Source organism: Sus scrofa, chromosome 9 (assembly GCF_054392235.1).
Source record: "Sus scrofa isolate SSC_HxYL_T2T_F1_AM1 chromosome 9, Sscrofa_HxYL_maternal_Yorkshire_Landrace_v2.0, whole genome shotgun sequence".
Lineage (NCBI taxonomy): Eukaryota > Metazoa > Chordata > Mammalia > Artiodactyla > Suidae > Sus > Sus scrofa.
In genome coordinates, this window is record NC_139391.1 from 95376407 (window position 1) to 95392343 (window position 15937).

The window sequence follows — 15937 nt, forward strand, 5'->3', positions numbered from 1 at the left end:
AATACATAATATACAAAAGTTATGGATCATAATAATAATTTAGACAGGTATCTACCGTTCAAATAATGAGCTGAAGGATGGCTAATATTATTTAACCCACATTTGTGCTCCTTTCCTTTCCCTCTCTGCCTCCTCTCCAAAGGTAATCAATATTTTTAAAAATTTTTTTGATGTATGGTTGATTTACAATCTTCCATTATGGTTTATCACAGGATATCGAATATAGTTTCCTGTGCTAGAAGGAGGACCTTGTTGTTTATCCATCCTCCATGTAGTAGTTTGCATGTGCTAACCCCAAACGCCCAGTCCTTTCCTTCCCCACCCTCCCTTCTCCCTGGGCAACCACAAATCTGTTCCCTATATCTGCAAGTCCATTTCTGTTGCGCAGATGTATTCCTTTGTGTCATATTTTAGATTTCACCTGTAAGTGATATCACGTGGCATTTGTCTTTCTCTTTCTGTCTTTGCTTAGTATGATCATCTTTAGGTCCATCTATATTGTGGTAAATGGTATTATTTCATTTTTATGGCTGAGTCACATTCCGATGTATGTGTGTACACTACTTTATCCATTCATCTGATGATGGGCATTGAGGTTGTTTCTATGTGCTAGCTATTGTAAACAGTGTTGCTCTGAACAAAGCTGTGAGTGTATCTTTCCAAACTATTGTTCTGCATGGGTGTATGCCAGGAATGGGATTGCTGGATCATATGGGAACTCTATTTTTAATTTTTTGAAGAACCTCCAAACTGTTTTCCGTAGTGGCTGCACCAATTTACATTCCCACCAACAGTTTAAGAGAGTTCCCTTCTCTCCCACACCATCTCTAGCATTTATTATTTGTAGAAAGATAGTATTCTAAATTTTGTCATCCCTTCATTCATTTTTGAAAATAATTTTATATATATATATATATATACATTCTACTCAATATTATGTTTCTAAGACTCATCTATATTCTTGCTTTTAGCTCTAATACTTTTCATTTAGCTTTAGTCTCATTTTCATCACTATCATATTCAATGGTGGGGCTATTTCTCAATTTATTGAATGTTTTTATTGAAGGACATTTAGGTTATTTTTTTATTTTTTTGTTATTACAACACGTGCTCCTATGAATATTAGCATACTGAATACTTATATACACATTAAAGCACCCAGCAAGAGGGTCTTCACAGTTTATATCTGGAGTAGAATAGTTGGGTTGTAGAGAATGTGCATAAGATTTAAAAGATAATACCAAATTGCTTTCCAGTGTTTGCACAAACGTACATGCTCACCACTAGAGTTTAAGGATTGTGAAGTCTTTCAGAGAACAGAGTTGGGAACTTTCCTTCTTCTGCTGTTTTTTATAATGCAAAATATTATGTATTTATTACTCTTAGCCACCTCTTCCTTTGAGAAACAGTTCCTACCTCCTGGTTTTTTTTCCAGTTTTCTTTTTTTTTTTTTTTTTTTTTTCCCGAATGGAAAAAATTAGGTCACTCAAAATTCTGAGAAGAGTTTTATTCATAAAAACTTTAAAAACTTTGGAATAAAATTTGGTATTTTAATGATTGTATTGTTTCTGCCTAAGAGGAAATATGTACAAGCAAAGCAAATGCTTTCTTTTTCCTTCATGTAGGTCTTTAAAGAGAGGAAAAAAACTCTTAAAAATACATATACATAGGAGTTTCTGTTGTGGCTCAACAGGTTAAGAACCTACCTAGCACCCATGAGGATATGGTTTCGATTCCCTGCCTTGCTCAGTGGGTTAAAGATCGATCTGGCATTGCCATGAGCTGCAGTGTAGGTTGCAGATGTGGCTCAGATCTGGCATAGCTGTGGCTGTGGAATGGTCCAGCAGCTATAGCTCCTATTCCACCCCTAGCCTAGGAACTTCCATATACCACAGGTGCAGCTGTAAAAAGATTTTTAAAAAAAGAAGAGAAAAGGAAGGAAGAAAGAAAAATACTGACTTTATCTTAATCCCGTCCCAGACTAATCTATGCCTATTTGTATATTTACTACTAGGTCTTTCTGCTCTGATCTCCAGCAAGGAACATTTTACTTGATTTTTTCCATTCCCTTCTGTCTTTACCTTTCTGTGTTACTCTTTCCAATTATCTGTAAGGTTCCAAGTGTGTTTCTCTATGTATTGTAAAGACAGATAGCACTGAAAGCAATTTTATTTTATTTTATTTATTTATTTATTTTTTTTTTTTTTGTCTTTTGTCTTTTTTGTTGTTGTTGTTGTTGTTATTGTTGCTATTTCTTGGGCCGCTCCCGCGGCATATGGAGGTTCCCAGGCTAGGGGTTGAATCGGAGCTGTAGCCACCGGCCTACGCCAGAGCCACAGCAACGCAGGATCCGAGCCGCATCTGCAACCTACACCACAGCTCACGGCAACGCCGGATCGTTAACCCACTGAGCAAGGCAGGGATCAAACCCGCAACCTCATGGTTCCTAGTCGGATTCGTTAACCACTGCGCCACGACGGGAACTCCTGAAAGCAATTTTAAAAAAGAGGAAACAACCCACAGGTATTGCAAAATTGGCACCTTCACCCAGAATGTATTTACTTTATCATCTGCTCCAAGTGCGAGTGGAATAATACTTTCATACTCCTAAAAGAAAGCCAGATCCCTCAGAAAGTTTTTGGCTGTTAGTTATATTTTTGTTTGTTTTCATTCTGTTTGTTTTGGGGGTCTTTTGAAAAAAAAACAAAAAAAACCAATATTAGTCTATTGTTCCTAGTAATGAATGTCTGAGAAGAGGCTTGTGATAGATCTAGCATAGTCCAAAAGTTGAAGTTCATTAATAATTGGAATGTTGTGGAGTATGAAGTAATGAATACTAATTAGTCCTTTCAGGTCTGACAGCTCCCTGTGGACCAATACATCAGCCCAGACTTTAATTTGGTTCTAGTAATGGTTTCATCAATAGCACATTAAATCTGTGTTTGAGAAGATATACAGTTGAACCTGACCCACGTAGTAGATACCAATGTCATAAAATGGCCACAGGCTGACAACAGCCTGGGTAATTACAAATAATTAAACCTACCAAACTCCAGATAATCCTAATTTTAAGTAAAATATATCTTATGGTTTCAATCGACAGAAAGCATATCTGGGAAGATTTATCAGCATGTGCTTTTTCCAAAGCAAATTTACTGGCTTACATATTAGAGAAGTTGCTGATCTGTGAAGCATCTTCATAAAATTATCTCTCTTTAATCTTTCAAATCTCCCCAAATATTATTGAAGTAATTTTTGAATTTCCATCTTAGCTGGAATAACCTTACTAGAAGATGTATGTCAACTTGTTTCTGAGCATATAAATATCTTTAAAGACATTTTATACTTCATTCCATATTTAATTTCATGTAATTACTCTTTTAGTAATAGCCTTTAAGCAGCCTTCCCTAGAACCTTAAAACTAATAGAAATATTAGCTCTCTGTTATAAAAATTCTGTTTTTATAGAAATAATAAAATGAAAGTGAGACAGTATTTTACAGACAGTATTTATTTTAGAATGACTAAGTTTCTCTGAGAGTTGTGCTAAAATGAGTAAGAATTGTTTTACGTAGCATGTCTCCAGTGTATTGAATATTGTTATGTTGCTGCTCTTGGAGTTGAGCATCCATTTGAATGAGGTCGTGGATAGGATTTCAGCCAGAGCCTCTTAAATAAAATCCCACATTGTAATAGAATGTTCTCTCTTGAGCTGGATGCTCAGTTTTTCAATAAACTCTGGAGTTATGTACTTTTTTCATTATGTCCTGGTGGGTAAGAATGTTTTTACTTTCAAGTTAATTCATGCCCTCATGTAGTAGAATTCAGTGTCCTAGTCTTTCCCAGTTTCTAAAGTTGAAAAAATAAGTTTAATTGCAGAAAAGACCTCCAGCAACCTTTCTATCCTTAAGTTCAATCAAGATTTTTTTTTAAGTGTAGATTTCATAGTGTAATATTCAGGGTCTACAGGTAGTGAGTGCATCTTCTCAGTCATTTGCTAACATTGTTTGACTTTGTCTGCAAGTAAATACCACACAGGGCCACAGATTAAGAACCTTTAGAGTCTTTTCTTCAAAAAAGCAGTTTTCTAAAATAAACAAATATAAATAGAGCCAGTATTTTTTTTTCATGCTGTATTATCATGTTTAAATGAGGCTGTATTGAAACACACAGACATATATGTATATTGTATATATATGGGCCATATATTTATCTCAAAGAGGAAATAAACCGCTATGATTTTTTTAGCTTTTTTTTATGTTCAGAGGTACCCAGACTTTTGCACTTTTTATCTTTTTTTTTTTTTAATTCTAATAGGAGTTTGCTTATATCTTAGAAGGGCATGTTGTTTCTATTAACTGTATGAAGCAGCAAGACAATTAACTCATTTCTATTCAGGACCATCCTTTCTTTTCTTGAACATCTGGCCAGCTGTGTAGCTTTCAGTGGCATCCTTTCTTCAGGAGCCGGGTGTGACCACCTTGCACTGGCTTTCATGCCGAGGTTGCTAAGTAACGCCTCCCCTCTGCCAGCACTGCACCTGACCCTTGGGCTGTGCTCTCAGCCAGGGTTGTTGGAGCTCACAGGTCTAATCTAGAAGCTTTTCATTTAAACAGCAGGCAATACAGTAAGGCTTTTACATGTCCATTGAGAAGGTTTTTTTCTTCTCCTCAGTGTGTTTCTTTTTCCCCCAACTCATGGAACTATTTTATTTACTTATATCAAAACCCACCTGCTATCTCTTTACCTTGACAAATCGGCTCCAGTGAGGCCTGGAGAATGGAATTCCTCCTATTCAGAGAAATGTATTAGCTCTCTGAATTGACCATCCTAGGGTGAGAACCTTCAGTATAATAATGCAGTATCTTTAGAAATTTCTCGCCAAACAGCATTGTGAGAAGTGTTTTGCAATTAAAAAGCAACAACAACAAAACAATTTTACTGAAGCCATTCTTAGTAAAGACCAGTCTGCCACAAAAGCAAGTCCTTATTCTAAACTGAATATGCTGCTTTTCCAAGTTTGGTTTTGCCTGGCAATAAAAAAATAACAGTGGTGTGTGTTCACATCCTAAGAATATCTGATCACTAGAGAAATTCAAGTAGGTTTTTATGATCCAAGGCTGATGGCATATTCAACAGTAACTACAGTAAATCTTTTTTTTTTTTTTTTTTTTTATCTCTTTGCCATTTCTTGGGCTGCTCCCACGGCATATGGAGGTTCCCAGGCTAGGGGGCCAGTCAGAGCTGTAGCCACTGGCCTATGCCAGAACCATAGCAATGCGGGATCCGAGAGACCTACACCACAGTTCACAGCAAGGCCAGGGATCGAACCTGCAATTTCATGGTTCCTAGTCGGATTCGTTAAACCACTGCGCTACGACAGGAACTCCAACAGTAACTACACTAAATCTTGAGAACAGTGCCAACAAATGTAAAAGACATGTCCATAGTTTCCAGACATGTATCTTAGAACTAAGAAATCCAGATTGTAATCTCCAGCTTCAGACTCCCACCTTAGTTATTTTGAGATGCTGCTATCTCTCTTGGTTCACAGAGATTCTGCCTTTCCAGTAAATAAGATAACTGGGAGAAAGGTTTCCCCACGTCTATCACAGAAATCCCATGAACCTTGGGAAATTATTCCACAAATAATTATTTTTTAGGTAATTATTCCACCAATTATTTTCAAGTGCCTTTTCGTGTAATTTGCAAATTCATCCTCCACAGCCATGATGATCTTCCATGACAGGAAGAAATTACACATCTTCTCACCCCAGGATAACGCTTGGCTGGGTTGTGGATAAACTTGGAAAGAATCTCGAAATTCCCAAGGTGTCTTATTTCTATGTCAGCCTGACACATGGAAAACTAAATTTATAGTTAATTTGTACATGATTATCTTCATAAGACAATAACTCCCTCAGCATTACAATAATTCACTGCACATTTGGGCATACTTCGGGATTATATCTTCTTTTTCTGAAAGCCAGGAGATAGAAGACTTTTTCTGTAGGTTGAGTGCTTTATTTTTCAAACTTTATAAATTAAGTAGTTCCTTTTATGAAAATACGTCCCAGAAATGAAAGCTCTTTGGATTAGAGCTGGACACCTCGATACATCATCAGTGCTGTTCTCCTTCATAAACAAGGACAGAATTGTCTAACCAAAGATCAGCAGGGCATGTCCTTGGAGCTGTGGCTTTATGTTTTTTTTTTTCTCTAGGGGCCATTGATTGTTATTGAGTCAGTCATATTCTCTCAGTACCCTCCTGTGATCGATGGTCAGACAGGTACAGAGGCTGGGGTTACAAGCTGTCACCATCCAACAGAGCAATTTACCCAGCAGCAGGACACGGTGAAGTGAACTTTATACTGGGAGTCTAGAGACCCAGGTTCCAGTCTCAGCTCTACCACTAAGCTATGTGACCTTGGACAAGTCATAAAGTCTTTAGGTCCATAAAAAGGAATCTGCTGAACGATCCCTAGGGGCCCTTCTGGCTCTGAAATTACAACTCTGCTAGGTGAGAAAGAATCTTAACAGCTCCCTCTCTGCCTTCTCCAGTTAAATCACGGTGTCTGTCCTGGGAAAAACCATCTTATGTCAGTTGCGAGTTCGTACAATCAGTCCTGTCCAAACCAGCAATTCTCAGCTCGTGAGAAGAGGGGGCCAGAGAGGCTCCCCACCCCCCTCAGAGGGATGCATACAACCCTCTGGTAGCAGCTCCAGCCCACATTCAGAGATCCCACCCTACTTGCTTCTCATTAAGCTGCGGGGTCAGGGGCCAGAGTCCTATTCCTGGAAAATGGGTTAAGAACTAGTGCTTTCAGAGAATAACTGGAAGAGAGTAGAGTTCCATGATTCATGGTGCCCTTCCCACCTGCGGCTGCTTCTCCTTGGCGTTGAAGTTCAAGCACATGGAGGGCCCCCCCCCCGCCTCCCCCAGCTGTGTTCAAGAAGTTACAACCTCTGGACTCCTGTCTTTCACAGAAACAACAAAGTGATTGTTTGCTTTTCCCACCCCTCTGGTTAACTCCGTTGTTCTTTGGATCCTTCAAATCAGGAGAGAGCACTCGCAATCTGTTTAATTTTCCCAGATAGGAGATTAACCAGTAATTAACCTAGCAGCAATGTTAAAACCCACAGAGCCATTATGCAGTTTTTGCCTTTCATAGATCATAAACACCCCAATTGAGGATAATTTACTATCCCTGGGAAATCTAAACCTATAAAATAATGTTTCAGAGCAAAATAGAATGCCAGTTTTATAGGCAGACATCCTTCTCTCTGCCATCAGCAGAGCGAGTTCCCTGATTAACTCTCTCTCTTCAAAGAGAAAGTCAGACTGTCCCTCAAGCAGATGGGTTGCTGGTTCTCAAGCTGGTGCACGTGATGGCCTCGGGGCATATGTCTGTGTGCAAGGGGGCTTTAGGACCGTGGAGTCCCCTCTGGTGTGTGGAGTGTGGCTTTCAGTGAGATACTGGGTTTAATACATATTTGACCAGTTGAAAGCTTTTGTCACCTCCACCCAGAAGCAAAATTGTCAGAGCTTCATGCTCTGTATTGGCCCATCTCTCACTATTTTTTCTTGAAAATTTAGGAAGGCAAGCACAGTTAGGAGTAGCAGCTGCTTGGAAAAAATTGTAACTTGGTGTTACTGGGTAATCCAGTGGGATCGGCTGTCATTGCTTTAGGAGTAGATGTTGCTGATACCACTAACTGGTGGACCCAACTAGAATGGGGATTGCCAAGCAGCCTTTCTTGATGTGGCCCATGAGCTGAGGATGGCTTTGTGGGTTTTTTTTTTTTTAATTTAAGTATAGTCGATGTACAATGTTCTGTCAATTTCTGCTGCACAGCAGAGTGATTGAGTTATACATATATGTACATTTTTTTCTCATATTCTTTTCCATGACGGTTTATCACAGGCTGTTGACTATAGTTCCCTGTGCTATACAGTAGGGCCTTATTGTTTCTCCATCTTCTAATAGCTTATATCTGTTAACCCCAACCTCCCACTCCATTCCTCCCCCAGCCCCCTTCCCCTTGGCAACCACAAGTACATGAGGATGGTTTTAAAGAGTTGTTAAAAGCGAAGAAGAATACATGGCAGAGACGTATGTGGCTGACAAAGCCTGAAATATTTACTCTGGCCATTTACAGAAAGAGTTCTCCAACTTCCCTATAGGGATTTCTCCATGAGGCCTCAACACCTGCAGCTTTCAGATGTGTTAGTCATCTGGTTGGGGCTTGTTTTGATTCTCACGTACCCTCCACCCTCCTCCTCCCCTCCTCTCCCCCCCCCCCAAAAAAAATCTCAAAATTAAATTGATTTCTTACCATAGTTCCTAACCCTCCTGACAGTGAGCTGTCTTGTTAGGCAACAATAATGACAATCCACAGCTTGATTCATTCAGTGTTCATTTAAATTTACATTTTTAAATTTTAAAGTGGGAAAGAGCTTAAATCCTCTATTCCTCTGAGGATGTAGGTTAGTGGTTAAAAAGGAAATTTAAGAGGCATGAATCCAAGCCCTGAAAATTCTTAAGCAAATGAGGGAACATTCAGCCTGAAATCATGCAAAGTCATGACAGACCTGGTGTTTCTCAGAGACACTACACCAGGGAGGAATGAATCCAAACCAAGATGAAGCAGTAAGCAGAAAATCACAAGTCGGACTCACACAGAGCTTTATTTAAAGTATGAGTTTTGTTAGTCTGGAGATGTAAATGAGTATCAACTTTTTTTTAAATTTTATTGTCAATTTCTGCTATACTGAAAAGTGACCCAGTCACACATATGTATATGTTCTTTTTCTCACCTTATCCTCCATCATGTTCCATCACAAGTGATTAAATATAGTTCCCTGTGCTATGGAGCAGGATCTCATTGCTTATCCAGTCACCCCAGGCAGTTTACTACACAAAAAAGTCACTCTTAGGAGTTCCCATCGTGGCGCAGTGGTTAACGAATCCGACTAGGAACCATGAGGTTGAGGGTTCGGTCCCTGCCCTTGCTAAGTGGGTTAACGATCCGGCGTTGCCGTGAGCTGTGGTGTAGGTTGCAGACGCGGCTCGGATTCCGCGTTGCTGTGGCTCTGGCGTAGGCCGGTGGCTATAGCTCCGATTCAACCCCTAGCCTGGGAACCTCCATATGCCGTGGGAGCGGCCCAAGAAATAGCAGCAACAACAACAACAAAAAGACAAAAGACAAAAAAAAAAAAAAAAAAAAAAAGTCACTCTTAGAATTTCCTTTAAAAGCTAGTCATACAAGTCTTGAAATCTAGGTCAACAGTAATATAGTGAATGACACTAGCAAAGAAAGATTTTCTCAAAGCTCTTTATAAGGTCACTTTTGGAAACCCTTGGCAACCACTAATCTGATTTCAAGTAATGGGAGAAATTTTGATGGTACTGCCCTTGTAAATATGGCTGAATACATCTTCAGTCAAAAAGAAGCAGATTGACTAAGAAAGGAGTTCCCGTCGTGGCTCAGTGATCAGCAAACCTGACTAGCGTCCATGAGGACAGGGGTTCAATCCCTGGCCATGTTCAGTGGGTTAAGGATCCAGTGTTGCCGTGAGCTGTGGTGTAGGTCGCAGACATGGCTTGGATCTGGTGTCGCTGTGGCATAGGCCGGCAGCTGTAGCTCTGATTCAACCCTTAGCCTAGGAACCTCCATATGCCCTGGGTGTGGCCCTAAAAAGACAAAGGAAAAAAAAAAAAAAAAGAAGAAAGGTATCCTTATCAATTAAGACCATCCTGTAATACATGTTACTATGCTCAAAAATCAAGCACGAACCTCAGAGAAACGATAGTTAGCACGATGTCTTACCTTACAGATTGATAAAAGCTCAAGTGTTAGTGCTTGACCTCTTGATAGATTATTGTTCTTTCCTCTTCTCTTTTGGTAATCTCATTATTGAGATATAATTCCCATACCATACAGTTTAATCATTCAGAGTGAACAATTCAGTGGTTTTTAGTGTATTCACAGCATTGAGCCATCATTACCACAATCAATTTTAGAATAGAAATTCCTAGGCAACCACTAATCTGATTTCCAACATTATTGATTTGCCTATTCTGGACATTTTCTGTAAATAGACTGATATGATACTATGGACTTCTGTGATAGGCTTCTTTGACTTAATGTTTCAAAATTCATCTATGTTGTAACCTATATCAGTACTTCTTTCCTCTTTATAGCTGAATAATATTCCATTGTGTGGGTGGACCACAATTTGTTTATCCATTCATAAGTTTATGGGCACTGGGTTGTTTCCCCCTTTTGGCAATTGTGAATAATGGCGCTATAAAGATTTGTGTACAAATTCTTTGTGGCTATATGCTTCCCTTTCTTTAGGGTATGTACCTTGGAATAGAATCACTGGTTTAAGGGTACTTCCATGCTTAAGATTGTAAGAAACTGCCAAACTGTTTGCCAAATTGCTTGCACCATTTCCATCATATAAGTGTTCTAATTTTTCTATCTCCTTACCAGCACTAATTATTGTCAGTTTTTTTATTAAAACCATCTCATGGGTATAAAGTGGCACCTCGCTGTGGCTTTGATTTGCATTTCCCTGATGAGTAATGATGGTGAACATCTTTTCAGGGGTTGATTGGACATGAAGATCTTCTTCAGAGAAATATCAATTCAGTTCCTTTGCCTCTCAGTTGAGCAAGATCTTTGATTTTTATATGACTGGTCATTGTAGGCACTTAATACATATTTATTCATTGAGCTGGATAAGTGAAGGAATGAATCAGTATGCAAAATTTCCTAGTCCTCGTGCCCATTATGAGAGAATAAGTGAAAGTGTTAGAGCAGAGACCATTCTTGTCTTGGTAATGATTTTACACCCAATGTCTAGAAGACTTTCTTTTTTTTTTTTATAATTTTTTTATTTTCCCACTGTACAGCAAGGGGGTCAGGTTATCCTTACATGTATACATTACATTTTCCCCCCACCCTTTCTAGAAGACTTTCTGATAGCCTGGCACAGATGTTCAGTATCTGCTTGCTGAGTGAATGAATGTTCAATTGTAACATATTTCATGATAAATAATTGAAGAAATTATCATAAGGTAATGATTATCATCTTAAACATGACATCAGCTGGAAAATACATGCAAAAGTGTGAACAAATGGTATCATTTCCGTGATTTTAAAACAAGGGCTCAGGACCACTGTGCTCATGACCCACCAGCAGCCACTTCTGACTCACTTACAACAATTGACCTCTATGTAGTTCATGCGTCTCTTGATGTTCTCATTGCTTCACTTTCAAAGTGATGTGAATACTTTTTTTAATTTTTTTTTAAAGGGGGAATAGGTATAGAGATATATACTGGCTTAGAAAAGGGTTGTCACCTGAATTGCTCCTTTTTTACTCTGGGGAAAAAAAATTAAACAGTAGAAAGTCCTGATACAAAACTCGATACATGAATGAATTTACCATTCAGCTTGAGGAAAAATGGCTTCCAAAGTAGCCTATTTGGCCGATCTTTTTCAAACCTAGACACCTAACCAAAAACAGTGAAAGTTTTGTTGAAGTAAAATATCACTACGATGGAAACAAAAGTTAAGAATTGGATGGAAACAGTAGGTCATGAATCCCATCAGTCTTTTGAGATTCTTAGCTGTAGTGATTAAAACTTTGGTGATTGATTTAGTGATTAAGGTTTTAGCAATTTAAGAAAACTATGATTTTGAAAACAATCTCTGTACACCAAAATTGTTGTATAAAAATTTTCTTAGTCAAATAGAGTGGCCAGTGAATCAGGGGCCCTCTCTCCTCACCATATGACACAAGAGACTTCATCTCAGAGCAAGACACAGTTATGAAACATCCACCAAGAGCACCCCAAAATATTGTCACGCTATGGCATTCTGAGTACCTCGCCTCAAATTCGAAAAAGTTATTGCAAATATTGTGACATTTTAATAAAGAATATTGCCTGAATGCTGAACTTATTAAACAATGTTTTTTTTTTTTAACTCATCCAATTTTCCAAAGTTGGTAAGTTTAGCAAAGTAACATCTCACCTGTAAGTCAGTGAGATCAATAGTCATTTTTTTTCTTATGACTATTTAAAACATTATATTTAAATTAAAGACAATATGGGCTTTGGAAAATATTCTTATCTTCATGGTACCTGCATTAAAATATACACTTAATAGGGAAGAATCCAGAATTTTGTTAAGTATTTAAGGGAAGATAGGAGACTGCAAAGACGCTCCTTCTTGAGCCACGCACTCAGGCTTCTTCTTATTTTTTTCTTTTTTTGTCTTCTTTTTTTTGGGGGGCCCCACCCATGGCATATGGAGGTTCCCAGAGCAGGGGTCAAATTGGAGCTATAGCTGCCAGCCTACGCCACAGCCACAGCAATGCCAGATCCGAGTCTCGTCTGCAACCTACACCACAGCTCACGGCAACACCGGATCCTTAACCCACTGAGCGAGGCCAAGGATCGAACCTGTGTCCTCATGGATGCTAATCAGATTCATTTCTGCTGTGCCATGATGGGAACTCCACTCAGGCTTCTTACATGAATTTTCACTCCTGTGTAGTTCAGGCCACTGTATGGAAGAATTTGAAAAGTTCTAAGATTCATGGTTTCTATCTGTCTGGTGCAAAAATTAAACTTCCCCTTTACTGGATCCTCATAGCAGGCCCTTGGCAGGAAAAAGACTGCAAAGTAGGCTGGAATTATTCAATAGAATTAACATAGTGATTTAGCTGTGAATTAACGTAGACTTAACATAGTGACTGTTTAAAAAAATTTGCAGAGTGTAGAATGAAGAGAACCCAGTAGAGGTAGTGAGGGCACAAAGGATATGCGGTCCCAGGACACTGTTAACCGCCCCTAGGCCTGAAGGTGTTACTGGATCCTCCAAGCAGAGCTGTGGAAGGGTCATGGTAGGACACAGCCTCCACAGACTGCAGCCCTGAAGCAGTAAAGACCCACCTTGACCTCTCTCTCCTCCTGTTCGGCTAGCTCCTGCTGGGGTTCCCATTGGCCACGGCCATGCAGAACCCAGAGAGCAACAGAGCCTAGGTGATAAGGCCCTTAGAAATTAAATCTCAGCATCTAAGGCAGAGAAGAATCAGGCCCTCTCCTTGGGGAGAGGCTGCATTCATTCAGAGCTTTCCTTGCAATTGCAGGACCCACCTCTATCTTGGTTAAGTAAAACAGGATGTTGCAAGACTCCAGGGTGCCCTGACAACTGAGGTGAAGATGTAGCCAGGCTTCAGGAAGAGGGGACCTGGAAGCCCGTAAAACCTCGAACGTGCTCCCCTTGCATTATTCTTTCATCTGAATATTGGTTTAATGATTCTTCCTTGAGAACTAGGACTATCTTTCTCTGCTGCTCGGTTCACCAGCAGGACAAAGCTACTCAATAACACAAGTTTATAGGTTACAGTTCCAACTCTCCCTTCACTGTGTCCCAATCCTAAATCCCAGGAAAAGTTGCTCTGATTGGAACAGCTTGGTTGAAGTACCTGTTCCTGGTCCCTGTAGCCAGAGGAATAGGAATACAAAACAGAAGCATTGTTGCTGAGAGGCCCCCGCACCCCTGTATGAGAGCGAGCCTGGAAGAATGTTGTCCATGCATTCCCCATAACAAGCTTCTTAAACTTTCCTTTTGAGCCAGTGCCAAAAGGATTGGGATTGGGTAAAGTGACTGAGGAATATTTATTATTATTATTATTATTATTATTATTTGCTCTAGTTACTCGTAATCACATGACAGAGGCTTAGAAAAAAGAATCACGTCTGCATCATTTTAAGTGGCTTAAAATTAAACATGTTTAAGGACAAGTATATGTATTTTTCATACGAATATTACACACACACACACACACACACACACATACTCATTTTTTCCTTAAAGAATAGCAATGTTTAATGTAAGGTTAATCACAGAGAGCATAATGATAGAAGCTAGTATTTGTTACAGGTTCTTTATGTGACTTATTGTATTTAATTGTCACAGTGACACTATGAAGTGAGTACTACTATTATATTTTACATGTAAAGAAACTTAATCATATAGAAGTTTAATAGAGAATTCTTATTCCTCTTATCCTTAAGAAAAATGGAGAGTAGATGAAAAATCATGAGTCACCTGGTTTGGTAGCCTTTGTCCATTCCCATAATACAGGACTGGACTCACACTTTAATATCAGTTATACTTCATGGAAATCCCCTGAATGTCTGTGTTATGCCCCCTTTAGGTATATCAAGATCGGAGATAAAGAATGTGAATTTAACCACAACTTTCGTCTTATCCTTCACACAAAGCTGGCAAATCCTCACTATAAGCCAGAATTGCAAGCTCAGACCACCCTTCTCAATTTCACAGTCACACAAGATGGTCTGGAAGCCCAGCTGCTGGCAGAGGTTGTCAGCATTGAAAGGCCAGATTTGGAGAAACTTAAGGTAAAAATTATGAAATCACCCCCCAACACATATTCACTTCCTTCTTTGCACACATTAGTGTGCCAGACACAAGGACTAGAAGATGGCATGAGGATGTATGTGAACAGTTAAGCCACAATTCAAGGGTACTTCTGACAAAGAAAGTAATTAGGCTTGTGCCACAGATAGAGCTAGTTGTAAGTTTTGTTTGTCACAAGTGACTAGGACCAAGAGGCAAAACAGTCATGGGAAGTAGGGCTAGAGAATCAGGTACCTGCCCTGGAGGGTTGGAAGGAAGAGAGTGATCTCTTTCTCTCTGCCCAGGGCAGGGAGGAGTCTCCCCTGGGCTTCCTCTCCCTAAAAGATTCCCAAATACTTGCACCCCTGGGAGTTTTTAAGTCTTAAGTTCCACCTCCAGGAATTGCCCACTTTCTACCTCAATGTTCCTGATAAGCTATGATTGTCTATACTCACCCATCTCTACATTGGGTAGCAGGTGCCCTGTGACCTCAGTTCTCTGATGGATGGATACAAGAAGGATTGTTGATTAGCTTTTTTTCCTGGTGTGAGGATGGAAATAATGACTTCTCTCTCTTTAGATGTGAAACAGAAACCGGAAGTTTCTTTCTCTAGGTTCAAGATGTTCAGTGATTATGATATAGGGTCGTGCTCTGGACCCTGGAGTGTAACCAGCTCTTAACATGTCTTCTGAATTTTTTTAAAGAATTTTTAAAAATCATGATTAGAACCGTTTTCATGCTGTGTGTTTTATTGTATATGATTCCATGAAATTGATGATTGAGGAAACTCTGCTTAAAAACATGAACTGAACCACTCTTTCTCACACTTTGCTTGGTTTGTGTTAGTTGGTTTTGACAAAGCACCAAAATGATTGTAAGATAGAGCTGAAGTATCTGGAGGACGATCTCCTTCTGCGTCTCTCTGCGGCAGAGGGGAGCTTTCTAGACGACACCAAACTGGTGGAGAGACTGGAGACGGCCAAGGCCACCGCGGCCGAGATAGAGCGCAAGGTAGGAAGAGGCAGAGGCTGCCTGGTGGGTTTTAATGCTCTATTTGAACGAAGTGCTCAGAGTGAAAGTGGAAAGTGGAATCAAACTTGGCCATTTCTCTAAGAGGACCGACTCTCTAGAGTTTGGGTCTTTTCATCACCTGCCCTTAAAATCGTGGACTGTGTGGGCTTCTGAATGGAGATAGAAGTGGTTGAATGTGTGCTTCTCCCAATTCAGCAAAGATCCAATCATTCAAATTTGACTGTCAGGCTATTATTTTTTTTTTTTCCTGAGTGACTGAATTTGAAGAAAACTGGGCCCTGCTGGGTTGTACAGTCTAAAATCTAAAAAGGCTTAGCGTCCAGCTCTGAAAAACTGGCATCCTGCAGTCACACCGCAGGCTTCCTGGTCTGTTGTACATTTTAGAGAAATACTTAGCACTAGAGTTTTGTTTACAGGTCTTCAGTGCTGGGAGACTGAGCTAGGCATGGTCTCCTGCTGT

The 15937-nt window shown here is 39.6% G+C and overlaps 1 protein-coding gene across 1 annotated transcript in view; it reads left to right on the forward strand.

Moving 5' to 3' along the window:
• DNAH11 (dynein axonemal heavy chain 11) overlaps positions 1-15937 on the forward strand; it is a 340086-nt gene that overhangs the window by 270760 nt on the left and 53389 nt on the right. Inside the window, exons 66-67 of the mRNA XM_021063429.2 lie at positions 14242-14446; positions 15292-15456. Coding sequence (XP_020919088.2) covers positions 14242-14446; positions 15292-15456 — 370 coding nt within the window. The remainder of the gene's footprint in view (positions 1-14241; positions 14447-15291; positions 15457-15937) is intronic.